The sequence below is a fragment of the Cebus imitator genome, unplaced genomic scaffold (genome assembly GCF_001604975.1).
Source record: "Cebus imitator isolate Cc_AM_T3 unplaced genomic scaffold, Cebus_imitator-1.0 Scaffold20, whole genome shotgun sequence".
NCBI lineage: Eukaryota > Metazoa > Chordata > Mammalia > Primates > Cebidae > Cebus > Cebus imitator.
In genome coordinates this window covers 6,749,669-6,764,689 of record NW_016107335.1, presented here as the reverse complement: position 1 = coordinate 6,764,689, position 15,021 = coordinate 6,749,669, and the positions used below count along the sequence as shown (strand labels likewise).

The 15,021-nt window shown below is 36.2% G+C and overlaps 1 protein-coding gene across 17 annotated transcripts in view; it reads right to left on the bottom strand.

Annotated features, from left to right (window-relative positions):
- Positions 1 to 15,021, bottom strand: part of KMT2C (lysine methyltransferase 2C) — a 303,056-nt gene that overhangs the window by 118,161 nt on the left and 169,874 nt on the right. For 16 of the 17 annotated variants that reach the window (XM_017519871.2, XM_017520002.2, XM_017519879.1 and 13 more), the window contains 5 exons: positions 7,015 to 7,184; positions 6,412 to 6,563; positions 5,325 to 5,438; positions 4,334 to 4,411; positions 2,237 to 2,937 (listed from right to left, as the gene is read on the bottom strand). In XM_017519871.2, the coding sequence (XP_017375360.1) occupies positions 2,237 to 2,937; positions 4,334 to 4,411; positions 5,325 to 5,438; positions 6,412 to 6,563; positions 7,015 to 7,184 (1,215 nt within the window). The remainder of the gene's footprint in view (positions 1 to 2,236; positions 2,938 to 4,333; positions 4,412 to 5,324; positions 5,439 to 6,411; positions 6,564 to 7,014; positions 7,185 to 15,021) is intronic. The other variant, XM_017519919.1, reaches the window with a different exon arrangement.

The following is a 15,021-nucleotide window of genomic DNA, read 5'->3' as shown; positions in this document are numbered from 1 at the left end:
CAAGATGGGGGGAATGCTTGAGACCAGGAGTTTGTAACCAACCTGATCTACATAGCAAGACCCCCATCTCTATTTAAAAAAAAAAAAAAAAAATTTTTTTTAAATGTTGAAAAATGAAACACTGAATTATTTATAAATACATAGCTTCAATAAAAGATGAGAAAATACATCTAGGACATTAGGACAATTTGTACGGAATAACATCCAATTTGATGTCTGTTACTTCTCCTACTACCTATGTCTAATTTTTCCTCATCTTTGTGAAATCCTATGTCTGCAATAGGCAAGAAAACAAATTTTAAAAAGAATTGTATTCTGTTCACAGCCATCAGAGAAATGTGTTAATATTCCTGTAGTCAGTAAGGTTATAAATCATACATTTGAGATATATTTTAAACATCTCATAAAGAAAATAGCATTATATTTCTCACTAAATAGCGCCTAAAATATTCCATATGAAAGAAGAATATAAAAAACTAAACTCTAATTACTAACCTTCTTAAAGAAAAATAATTCTATATGGATTGATATTTGATAAAGGATGTCCAATACCTGAGATATAAATTCCATTTTCTGTGTCCTAACATCTCCAATTCAGTCCTTAAAAACAGTGAAAGAGGCCAGGTGTGGTGGCTCACGCCTGTAATCCAAGCACTTTGGAGGCCAAGGCAGGCGGATCACCTGAGGTCCGGAGTTCAAGACCAGCCTGACCAACATGGTAAAAAAAAAAAAAAAAAAATAGTGAAAGCACAGCCTGAAAGAAAAAAACACACTGCCCTCCCCAGTATTTTGGAACATAAAGTCCACAGAAAAAGAGTCCTAATATATTGAATCTAGTTTCTCAGTTGAAACAAAAGTCTCCAAGGAAGAAGAGATATTTAAAATTTAACAGTAATACACATGAAGCAGTATCTTTAAAGAATACAAATATATGAACCAAAAGTAAATTTGAGATTCAAATTTCCATTGCTAAAATCTTTTCAGGGTCAGAACAACATAATGATTATCTAACTTCAAAACAAAACAAAACAAAAACTTACTGGAGAAGAGAACAACTGGTTTGAGAAGAAAAATCTTTCTTGATAGAGCAGAAACAAATGTCAAGGAAAATACTTAGAAAAGGCCTATATAAAGAGTGTTCTAGTTTTACTGCATATGTATTTGTCTTACAGAAACAGTTAAATCTCATCTGACAAATACTTTGCCTTTGGTGTATCTTGTCTTTAGAGAATAAAATATATCTGGGTTTGATATAGAGGGGACTAATTTTCACATTAAAAATAATTTTTTAAAAAAACTGGCCTTACAATTTGAAAATTATATTATTAAAATCAAGATATTATTCCTATAAAAAGCCAAACTTTAATCCATTTAAATCACAAAACTTAAAACTTAACTTTAAGCAATTTTAATCATGAAACTTAAAACTCCAAATTACTATTGTAAATGAACACTTCTCCACTATGTTATCTTGCATTTTAAAAAACACTTCAGAAAGTAGCAATTTTGTAAAATGATAAATAATTCATAACTAAAGTATCTTCATTTTGCCATGCAGTTTTACTTAAATCTCACTTAAAAAGAAATAGACTCATTCTTAAAGGGTAGAATTTACATTACGTAAAGCAGTCACGGGAAGATTTATTTTACTTACTGTACTGAAAATCAACAGTACAATTCTAAGATTCTGTTTCCATGAAACTACTGAAATAAGTCCTACTTGAAAAAAAAGTCCCACAAGAGTTAGCAACTAACAAAAACATCAAAATGAGAAATTCCCCAGCATGGAAAATTCCTGTCACAAATGTTGATGTTTATGCAGTTAAAAATACAAACAATGAATAATATCAATAAATAAATGCATTAGAAGGAAATAATAGATGCTAGTTACTGTATACCCAAAACTATACTGCATTTTAGGCTCTATTTTTACTGTGGCACAGAACTAAAAGAATTTTTAAAGTTCTTTCTATTAGAAACTATTATCAAATAGGTTGCATTTTTATGTCCCAATTGAGCTGCAATTCCAAATAAGATCACTTCAAATTTAATAAATGACATTCTTCACTAACAGCATTTTTTAAATAATGGCAGAAACACATAAATCAATTATTACATTGACGTTCTATCTGAAAATAGAAAAAGTTGCCATCCACACAAAAGCAACACATATAACTTCTGATTTTATAGAATTATTCTAATATCTTTTCTGTCAGTATGACTAAAATCATCCTACCTGTTTGGACCGAGGTCTACCAGGAGAAAATTTTCTTTTAGTAATAGCTGGTTTACCCATGCCAATTTTTGGAGTGACTGAGATGTAAGTTGTTGGCATGATGTTTCCAGCAGAGGAACTAAGAACTGAAGGGTAATTATGCAGTATGTCATGCGAAGGCAAGTCTGAAGAAGGTGTTGGAGAGGAAGACACATCTGTCTTGCTTATGTCTGCTGATGATGAAAATGATGACTCTATCTCAGGTAGTAACTTTATAGATTTTTCTCCTTGGTATGAACCATCTTTCACACAACTCTCAATTGCAGGAGTCATTTCAGATTCCATCAATCCAATAGAAAATTCAGAATTTTCTTTCTGTTCTTTTTCTATTTGTAGCCTTTCAGAATATAATGAAGTACTTTCCTCATGTGCAGATACTAAGGTTTCTGGTGGAAGAATGATAGATTCAATGACTAAGTTTGGAGGCCTTGATTCTTCTTTGGATACTACTGTTTTAGGTTCCTGTAACAACTGCATTTCCTCTTGCTGCACAATGATCTGGTGTGTAACGACTTCAATATTTTCTGTCACTTCCATTTTAGCTTCAATTTGATCCTCACCACAAATAGGCTTCACTTCAGAAGACACTTTCATTTTTTCACTATCAACTTCATTAGAAATCTCTTTTTCCAATTCAGTATTTATTTTATGTTGGAATGATCCTACAAAATTCAGAATATTTATTATGGTAATGTACATATAAATTTTAAATTTTCTAACTATACATATATAAAACATTTGGTTAAACTATAACTTAAATCAGAAGTTATTCATCAAAGCAGGCAATTATTAAGTTAATGAAAGCCAAAGTACACGAGGATCTATGGATGAGAATCAGCCACACACCATAAAACCTAATGAAAACATGATGTTTTATAATTTAAGTACTTCCAAATGGATTAAAAATTATACAGGAAAAGTTCTCATACTCATTTTTTAGTTAAGAAAATGAGGATCAATCACATTATGTGAGGTGCCCAAGTTAAAAAGTAAAAGTAAAGACAGATCTAGAATGTGAAGGCATTTTCTAATAGTAGACACCCAAATGTAACCAAGTTTCTATAGACTCAAGCACAGCCAGAAAAGATTTGCTAACCACCAATATTTATTTTGCTTAACCATACCTGCCAACCTGCCTAAAACATTCTTTGGATATAATCTTTTTTCTTCAATCATTGTCTATAAATTAAGAGACTAATCTTAAGAAGTCTATAACTTAATTAGATATCAGAAATATAGTCACTGACTGGTAAATTTTAAATCAGGATATCAGTGTGTTAAACCTTTAACTCAATCTTGCTTAAAGTTAGAGGTACAACTGACATGAGCTGTTAGTTGCTCTATAAAGTAAGAACGCTGAAGATAAAGGTATTTATTCCAAATCTCATCAAGGTAATTTTTAATTTATAGTAAAAAGACACTACTATCCTCATTTACTATTTACTAATCAAGGACTAAAATTATCTATGGGTTGTTTTTTTTTGTTTGTTTGAGACAGGGTCTTACTCTGTCACCCAAGCTGGAGTACAGTACACAAACATGAGCAACCTCCTGGGCTCAAGTGATCCTCCCACCTCAGCCTCCTGAGCAGCTGGGACTACAGGCATATATCAACATGTCTGGATACGCTTTTTTTTTTTTTTTTGTGGAGACAGGGGCTCACTATATTGCCCAGGCCTATACATGTTCTGATATCAAACTGAAATCTCATCTTCTTTCCCATTTTATTGAAAGACCAGTTAAGGATAAAAGAAAAATACCAAATAACAGATTTGATAGTATGAAATATTTTTAACCACAACCCCCCCACACACAAAAAAAAGCCTTTTCAAGAGAAACTAACCTCCTTTAGATCCACTGTCAATTCTTTTCCAGAATCTCTTAACTAAAAGGTTTAGTTACTGTAATGTGTATACATACAGCAACTGCAAAAACATCTTTGGAATAATTTATTTGAAAAGTTAATTTTATGGACAGTGACTTGAATATGCATAGCAATCATAAAGATATTATATCTTGCAACTCAATCAAATTAGACAATATGAACATATTGCTTACCAGCAACGAAAAGACCATCTGTGTCAAGACTTTCTGGTGGATGACACTCTCGTTGCTCTTCAGTGTGGACTTGAATCACTGTAACACATTCATAAGATTTCTAAGAAGGGGTCAAAATTTCTGGAACACTGCTCCCTCAAGAGTAATTTGAGTAAGGAGTTTTATTTTACTAAATGTCAATTTCCAATATAAGCATAAAACATTGTACCATTTATTAGTAAGTAGGTTATGAAGACAAAATTAGAAGTCTTTGCACTGTGATAAAATTTATTTTTCTAATTCTTTTGTCCTTTTTCTTTAACAACTAGACCTTATGAGAAAGATTTCCTACTACAGAAAATAACTTTTAATGAGAGTTGTTATATGTGAACTTAATAAATTTCAAAACATCTCAGTTATTTTTTATGCATACATTATAATTTTTATGTGTACTATATAATTGAACATACAACTACACATACAACACCAAAGACTTTCAGATGAGCCTGTCATTAAATGCAGTAAGTAATTTTCCCCTGACATGGTCTCTCATTAATTCCAGATCTGCAAGTACAGTAATAGCTCTTATCAATATGTACTACAAAAAGCTTAATTGAAATATCATGGAAATAAGTGAAATAACCCTCAATAGGACTGCTGAGATGATCTAATAACAGTAAATTTTTCATTATCTCAGCATGAAACAGCTCATCATCAGCAATAGCTCTACTTAGCAACTACAACTAAAGAAATAAAAACACTAATTGCTTTTTAATGAAAAATCACTTGATCCCTTAACAAAGTACATACTTATGATTAAATCTAGACAATAGCTGAGCTACATATGCATGTCCTTTCTCCTATTCATTTGTCTAAGATTATTGTACTAAAAAACTCTTCCTAAGTGACTACATCTTGGCTTTTATTTACTGAAGTTTTTGTCAATATTCACATATTTATTGTATATACATGTTTTCCTCAAAAACAGAGTATATTCATTAAACATTCTTACCATCTGGAACAATTCCAGGAGTGGACTCCTGACTGTTGACATCTTTATTAATTGCATGCTCCGAGAACACCATTTGATCTTCAGGGCCTTCAACTTCCATTTCATTGTTATAATCTTAACAAAAATTATTAATTCTTTAGCTCAGAATGAGTTTTTCTTTTTTGTTAATTAAGTCAACAATTATGACTTTGTATAAGTAAGGGCAAATCACCAAAAATGCTGTAAGTTTTTCATCAGATTTTTCTCTTTTGAACCACATATATATTTACATTTTTGAAAAACATAAAAATTATAATGCATTAAAAGGTGGGCCTACCATGGTAGTTCACAAATGTAATCCTAACACTTTAGGAGGCCAAGGTGGAAGGAACACTTAAAGCCAGGAGTTCAAGACCAACCAGGCCAACATATTAAGAACACATCTCTCAAAAAAATTTTTTAAAAAGGCAACTGGCAGGCTATTTTAAAAGGGTATTTCAAAACTGAATACTGATGGCATCCTGGGAATGAAAGGTTAGTAATTAAGATGCTTATTTACCCTTGCAGATGATAAAGAGAACTTTTATAAAAGCTGACACTCATAATGATGAAAATGAAAAACAATCTGAGAAGCAAGTTTATTTCCTTTAGCCTCTAAGACTCATGTTTATACCAGCAGGATACTGGTATATTGGAATATTAAAAATATTCCATACCTGAACAAAATCTTGGGCCAAGAAGGTGATAATTAACTTAAGACGGACATTACAAAACTACAACATGCTTAGAGAAAAATAACCCACATTATGAAGAACCAACTAAGGAAACCCAAAGACTGGGGAACATCCAGTCAGCTTAAAGAACACAAGTGAAGGAAAGCACACTAGACCTGGAAATCAAATTCTAAAAAAACTCTCTTAAGTTAGATTAGATTTTAGCCATTAGATTGAGAGATGACCAAGGTAACAAATACATTTAAAAGTTGACAAATTGAGAACAAGATGAAATCTGGTATACAGGATCCTCTCTTCCTGATTAAAGCGATATACTGGTGATTCATTGACACGGCATTACAAAAACAAAAACAAAAGAAAATTCTCAAGTGTACCTGTAGTGAGCTCAGCTATCTCCACTTCCTCACCTGGCTGTAAAGGATCCATCTCAGCTCCCAGGTGTTTACAATACATGCAGATATACTCTTCTTTGAGCTGAGTGTCCAGTTCATGATCTGTTGGTTTGTCACACTCTAAGTGAACCCACCTGCAGTGATAAGTATGCTTAAATTAAAATTTCTAAAGCCAAGTTAATATCCAGGTAGAGGAGGCACTGCAGAAAAGGTGGACATAAAAACAGTTAATTAAGGATGGGAGGAGAGAGGTTAGAGGGGTTGCTAACTGAAAAAGGTTGTTTAAAGGAGCTATCATTTGTGGATGTCATTAGAGGTGCTGACATATTTTTACTTCACATTTCTAAGCTATTTTCTCTTCACTTTTTGCTATTAGTGCTCATTTCCGATCTGGTCTGGTGTTATCTTTTGCCCATTTACTTCCTTTGAGACTCAAAAACATAATTTAATTCCATCTATGACAGCATTCAGTACTGATGGAATAACTAGAGTGATAAAAACTTAGACTCTGTAAGATAGTAGAGCAAATGACCACATGAATAAAACAATCAACGAAACAAACGAATGGAATAACTATCTTCTTACCTTTTGCACATATTACAGTGAAGCATGTCTTTCTGCAATTCTGGATGATAGCACTTCCCACAGAAGGGACATAAGTTATCCTGCTGTTGGTAACAACTGTCACATATCAGGCAATTGTGGTGCCACTGAGAACTAGACCGTGTGCCACACTCTATACATATTCTGCAATTCTAAACACCAGGCAAAACAAAAACAAAAATAGTTTGTTATGCATTCGTAATTGTAGCTCTGATATAAACCTTTTAAAAATTCATGAATCATTTGGATTATACGTGAAGGTTTTATTTTCATGACACTAATTTAGGGCATACACTTTCCTTTTTTTGAGATGCACTGTCACTGGTTGCCCAGGCTGGAGTGGAATGGTGTGATCTTGGCTTACTGCAACCTCTGCCTCCTGGGTTCAAGTGATTCTCCTGCCTCAGCCTCCCAAAGAGTAGCTGGGACTACAGGTGTGTACCACCACAGCCAGCTAATTTTTGTGTTTCTAGTAGAGACTGTGTTTCACCATGTTGGCCAGGGTGGTCCTGAACTCCTGACCTCAAGTGATCCGCCCACCCCGGCCTCCCAAAGTGCTGGATGACAGGTGTGAGCCACTGTGCCTGGCCTTAGGGTGTACCTTTTAAAAAGCTGTTTTCAATGCCTGATGTGACCTCACAAAATCTGCACTAAAATCTTCAGAAATGTAAATAAGGGAATGGGGACATCCAGGAAAACATATAGGCAGAAGAGATAAAACCAAAAAGACAGCAACCCAAACTTCAAAAAACAAAACAAAACAAAACAAAACAAAACATTCTAGGATCAGGAAGTAATTTTTGTGCAGTAAGTCTACTCAACCTACTACTCTGCAAAAAGCAAAATGGTGTTGTTATAGTATTCCACTTGCTTCTTGGTAGCTTCAGAACTAAAAACTAAAACTAAAGAGCTCTCTCTAAAACAATAGCATGGCCAGCCTGGTGCGATGGTTGATGCCAGTAATCCCAGAACTTTGCAAGGCTGAGGTGGGAGGACTGCATGAAGCCAGGGATTCAAGACCAAACTGGGCAAGAAGGCAAAACCCCTCTTCTCTACAATTAAAAAAAAAAAAAAAAATTTAAATTAGCCAGGCATAGTGGTGCGCACCTGTAGTCCCTGCTACTTGGGAGGCTGAGGCACGAGGATTGCTTAAGCCCAGGAGTCTGAGGCTGCAGGGAGCTATGATCACACCACCACACTGGACAACGGTGCAAGACCACCATGGAGGGTGGGGAAACACAGAGCATAGCCAACTCCATGAGACTTGGTGTCTGAAAACATGAAAAGAAATTGCTCAACATCAAAAGTCCAATGACGGCTCTTCATGTTTTTAGAACAGAGAGAGTAGTCCTACTCCTATCTACCAAATTATAGTTGTTTATGAAGTAAAAGGCCAGCCAGAGGCCATCCAAAACTACTTCTGTGCCTGTGAGCTAGTCAGTCTTAAAATCCTGGGCAAAAGGTTAATAAATTGTGGGGCTCTCATTACCCACCCCAACTCTCTAATCTAAAACATCAATAACAAGGAACTTAATCTTTTAAAACATCAATAACAAGGAACTTAATCTTTTTGTGCTACTGGCTTGATATGAAAGGGATGCAAACTTAAAAACAAACTACCAGAAACCATGGATCAGCTAGTCTTACAGATTAAAATAGATGCACTTAACTATGCTGATGTAAAAATCCTACATAGTTGGTCATGGTGGCACAGAACTGTAGTATCATCTACTTGAGAGGCTGAAGCAGAAGGATCTCTTGAGCCTAGGAGCTTGAATTCAGTGTGGGCAACACATTGAGACCCCTTTTTCCTTTGTATATGTATTTCTTTTGAAATATATATATATATTTTAAAAGCATTTATTATCCTTTATCAAATGAGAAGGAGAAAAGAAAAACAATTCTAAATAAAATACTATCAAACAGACTCTAATACCACATTAAGAAAACAATAACTACGTCCAGGTGGAGTATATACAAGAAATTCAAGGATATTTAACATTAGAAAAACCTATTAATAAAGTTTAACAAATTAAAAGATCTGAGGAGAAAAAAATATTTCAATGCAACAGATTAATAAAAAAAAGAAGTCTTTGGGAAGAATCAAAACCCATTCCTACTAACTCTTGAGAAAATAAAAATGGATGGGCATTTCCCTAATGTGATCAACATAAATACTTCAATTCTAAAGGCAACATCTTATTTTATGGGGGAACCCTAGAGGTATTACCACTAAGGACAGGAAAAAGCAAGGGTGCCTAACATCTCCACTACTATTTTAGCATGTTTCTGGAGCCAGTGCAAACATGGAAACAAATGAAAACAGAGACATAAGATCAAGAAAAGAAAAAACAAAACACTATTTTGAATCAAGCAATACTCCTGCGTTGGCCTTCCAAAGTGCTGGGATTACAGGTGTGAGCCATGGCACCAGCCACTCAATAAATTTAATGTGATTCCAATAAAAATTCCAATGAGGTTTTTATTGGGGCTACATATGTTTATCCTAAAGTTTATATGGAAAAACAAACACACAAGTACAACTAAGAAACCCGTGAAACAGGTAAGTTCTCAAGGGAGAGCCAACATTACCAGATACTACAAAGGCTCTATAATCAAAACAGTATTGTACTGGTGCATGAATAAACAGATCAATGGAATGGAAAAGAAGTTCCAGATGTAAGTCCAATGAAACCTAACACTCTAGTCTGGAATCTCAAGTCACTAGGGCAAAGAGAGTCTTTTTTATGGAGTTTCGCTCTTGTTACCCAGGCTGGAGTGCAATGGCGCGATCTCGGCTCACCGCAACCTCCGTCTCCTGGGTTCAGGCAATTCTCCTGCCTCAGCCTCCTGAGTAGCTGGGATTACAGGCACACGCCACCATGCCCAGCTAATTTTTTGTATTTTTAGTAGAGACGGGGTTTCACCATGTTGACCAGGATGGTCTCGATCTCTTTGACCTTGTGATCCACCCGCCTCGGCCTCCCAAAGCGCTGGGATTACAGGCTTGAGCCACCGCGCCCGGCCTGAGAGTCTTTTTAATTAATGGATTTTAGAAAACTGAATAGCCAACTGGAAAAAGATACTCATGTCATACACAAACATCAACTCCAAATGGATCAGAGACGTAAATGCAAAAAAATAAAACAATGCGAGCTGCACATGGTGCCTCATGCCTGTAATCCCAGCACTTTGGGAGGCCAAGTGGGTGGATCAATTGAGGCCAGGAGTTCAAAACCAGCCTGGCCAACAGGGCAAAACCCTATCTCTACTAAAAATACAAAAATAAGTTGGGCATGGTGGCAGATGCCTGTAATCCCAGCTACTTGGGGGCTAAGGCATGAAAATCACTGGAACCTGGGAGGGGCAGGTTGCAATGAGCCAAGGTCATGCCACTACAGTCCAGCCTGAGTGACAGAGGAAGACTCTAACTGAAAAATAAAATAAAATAAAATAAATAATAAAAACAAGATAAATCCTAGAAGAAAATATGAACTACTCTATAACCTCAGTGAGGGGAAAGGCTTTCTGAATATGACTCAAAAATCCAGAAACAATAGAAGATTAATAAACTCCATAGAAAAGAAACTTTGCATAGCCAAGAAAAAAAATAAAAAGTCAAAAGACAAATAACACAGACTAGGCAACATAGTGAGACCCTGTCTCTACGAAAGTAAAAAAATAGCTAGGCTCAGTGGTATACATAAGTCCTAGCTAATACGGGAGGCTGAGGCAAGAAGATTGCTTGAGCCTTCAGGTCAAGGCTACAGTGAGCTATGACCATACCACTCTACTACAGCCTGGGTGATAGGGTGAGACACTGTCTCAAACAAAAACAAAAACAAAAAAAGAACATATAATAAACTAGCAGAAAATATCTGCATCATGTAACACAGATAAAGGCCTTACATACCTAACTTATACAGAACTCTTAAATTTAGGAAGAAATACCAAAATCTTCAATAACAGGCGAAACACGTGAACAGACAATTCATGAGACGAAAAACTGACTTAAACACATGAAAAAAATGGTCAACTTCACTCTTATGAGAAACAAAAATTAAAACTAATTGATACACCATTTTTCACCCAGAAGACAGGGAACCATTCAAAAGCTGAGCAAGTTATCCCGTTGGCAAAGATGCAGGAAAAGTTTTCTCATACATCTCTGGTGGCAATGCAAAGTACCTTAAGCCCCACGAAACAAAATTTGACAGTATCTAACAAAGCAACATATGCATACACTCCTGAAGCAGTAAATCCTACTTCCAGGATTTATCCTATAGATTTGTCCCCAAGAATTCAAAAACACATATGAACAAAGTTACAGATTATAAAATCATTTATAATGCAAAATATTGTAAACTACTGAAACATCCAAGCACAGGCCACTGGTTGAGTAACCCATAGCACAGATACACTATGGAGTACTATGCAGCTGTTTAAAAGGAGAAGGTGATCTCTTGAACTTGCCTGGAAGTGATTTCCAGATTTTATTACATGAAAAAAGCAACATGCAAAAGAGCATACACAACATGCTACCTGAAAGTAAGAGAAATATATCTTCTTAGAGGAAAAATAAATAACAGGAAGCTTAAACCAGAAAACAATGAAGTTAGTTACTTTCAAGAGGCTGGGGAAATGGGGCATAAGTGATAAACAAAAGGCAGTGACAATTCTGAGTAAAACTTTTTATATAGCTTTGACTTTTGAAAGTATACTAATATCTTCTATATTTAAAAATTAAAACCATAAGAAAGGGGAATAAAATCTATTACTGAGGGCAAACTAAATCAGATTTGCTTTTTAGACTGAGCAACTGAATACATGTGCTGATGCTGCTGCAACCCAGAATTTTTATTGTATAAGAACAGACACGCAGGAATGACAAGGCAAAGAATTCTGTGGAGAAGGATAAGAACTGGAGGTACTGGCATAAATTCATTATTTCTGAGTTACACATATGTATGCATACATAAATATTTATATGTAACATTTAAGTGTAGAGGTATCCAATCTTTTGGCTTTCTTGGACCACCTTGAAAGAAGAACTGTCTTGGGCCACACACAAGATACACTAAACGATAGCTGATGAGCTACTTGAAAACAAACAAAAAAAATCATTAAAAAAAAAAAAAACACCTCATAATGAGGCCAGGCACCGTGCATGCCTGTAATCCCAGCACTTTGAGAGGCCAAGGCAGGTGGATCATGAGGTCAGGAGTTCAAGACCAGCCCAGCCAACATAGTGAAACCCCATCTCTGCTAAAAATACAAAAAAAAATTACGCAGGGGAGGCTGAGGTTGGAGAATTATTTAAACCCAAGCAGTGGAGGTTGCAGTGAGCCTAGATGGCGCCACTGCATTCCAGCCTGGGCGATAGAGTGAGATTCTGACTTAAAACAACAACAAAACTGATAATATTTTAAGAATATTGTAATTTTACGAATTTCTGTTGGGCCACATTCAAAGCCATCCTGGACCACATGCAGCCTGCAGGCCCTGTTGGACAAGCTTGTGAAGTGTATACACATGCGTGTTATTTCCTGACCCCATCTGCTGAAAGGGTGCAGAAGCAAACACCCTCCAGTAGCAATGAGCACCTAGCACCCATTCCCCACTAAAGGAATCTGGGTTACTTAACAATGGACTGATTCCAGGGCTGGGGCACAGGAAGTATAACATGGGCTTATAACATCTTTGTTATACCAAAAAGTAATGAAGTGTTCACATAAGAGGTGAGGGCAGGAAATCGGTGCCAGCTTGAAGAAGCAACCAACAGCAAGTATGGGGCTATTTGAGCACAAAAATTATTAGGTAATGAGTTGTAAATGATTGAAGATAACAGGAGTTCTCAAGGTGATATCAATAAGAAGTAAGTTTAACATGTGCAAGAAGTGTTCTTTGCTTACAAATGAAAGCAGAGGGCTAACTGGTAAATATGGTGGAAGTGCTAGAGTTGGAAATGCATCATCTGCAACCAAAAGCAAGCAGGTTAAAATGGCATCGTCAGGCAGTAAGGTTTTTTTTTTCTTGGTTTGTTTTGTTTTTGTTTTGAGAGGAAGTCTAGCTCTGTAACCCAGGCTGGGGGGCAGTGGTGCGAGCTTGGCTCACTGCAACAACCTCTGCCTCCTGGGCTCAAGTGATTGTCCTGTCTCAGCCTCCCTAGTAGCTGTGACAACAGTCACAGGCCACCACGCCTGGCTAATTTTTGTATTTTTAGTAGAGACAGGGTTTCACCATGTTGGCCAGGCTGGTCTCGAACTCCTGACTTCAAATCATCCACCCACTTCGGCCTCCCAAAGTACTGGGATCACAGGCATGAGCCACCATGACTGGCCTAGGGAGTAAGACTTTAAAATCTAGAAGGAAATTCTAAGCAGAAGTAAGATATCTGCATGGTCTTAAAGTATCTCCTCACATACTGTTTTATTAGACACAAAGGGGGCAGGGGAGAGAAGAAATTTGGCAACAGCCTGACCAGGTGATTTCCACGAGGGAAACAGGAATAATGGGTGTTTCCAGCTCTGATATCTTGAAGATGCATCAGCACTTTGCAGTATTCTGGCCTATAATGCATACCTCTCATCTAATCATAAGGGAATAGCAAAGACAAAATGGGGAAATTTCTGTTTGGAAAAAAAAAAAGTATATTGGGAAGAAGTCTGTACTTCAAAAACACCAGTGACAAAAACTAAATCCTAAAACCTACTTGGAGGAAGTGGTAGGTTATGAAGGACATTAAGATCAAATGACGTAACTGGAACATGGCTAGTACATTAGATAAACACACTACATTGGTATAAATTTATAAAGTTGATAGCAGTACTGTGATTTTGTAAAGACATCCCTATTATTAAGAAATACATACTGAAACATTTAGTGTTAAAAAGGTACAATGTATGTAATTAACCCTCAAATGGTAGGGGGTTGGGGGAAAAAGAGACACAGACACAGACACACAGACACACAGACACACACAGACACACAGAAAGTGAGAGCAGGCATGCCCAACAATAATGAAATGCTAACAACAGATGAATCTAAGTAAATGGGATATGAGTATTATTTTTATTTTTTCCAACTTTTAGAGTTTCAAGTTATTTTTAAGTAAAAATTTTTTTTAAAAAATGTATAACAGACAAAATTCTTGAGATAAAAATGGGAAAAAGAAACCTGACAATAACTGATTTACAACAAATACCCTGAAAAGATCATCCACAGTCCAGCCTCACTAGGGAGCAGCCCCAAACTAGACTGACAACCCCTTGAGGGCAAACCAATTTGCCCCAGCATCTCCAGCCTCACCACAGTGATGTTCACATACAGTAAACACTCAAATGTTAAACGCAAACAAATGAGCAGCTTATGACCAAAGACTACAGAGAGAACTACAGAAGAATTTAACAGCAGAGGAAGACGACCATTCTTCAAATGGGTCAAAGGACAAACCTTTCAAACCATGAAAAACTCTATGATAACTGTTTCTGTACTTACTCTGTATTAGGCATTGTGCTGGGTACTTTATAGACACCACCTCATTAAATCCAACATCCCTGTGAGGTAAGTACCATTAACCTTCTATATGCTGACTTACGGAAGTCAAATAGGTAGCCAAAGATCATAAATTAAGTAACTGAAAAAGCTGGCCGGGCGCAGTGGCTCATGTCTGTAATCCCAGCACTTTGGGAGGTGGAGACGGGCAGAACACGAGGTCAGGAGTTTGAGACCAGCCTAGTCAACACAATAAAACCCCGTGATTAATAAAAATACAAAAAAAAATTAATTACTGGGCATAGTGGCACGCATCTGTAATCCCAGCTACTCAGAAGGCTGAGGCAGGAGAATCACTTGAACACAGAGGCCAAGGTTATAATGAGCAGAGATCACACCATTGCACTCCAGCCTGGGCAACAGAGTAAGACTCCATCTCAAAAAACAAAAAACAAAAAACAAAAAAAACAAAAAAATAACTGAAAAAGCTGCAAT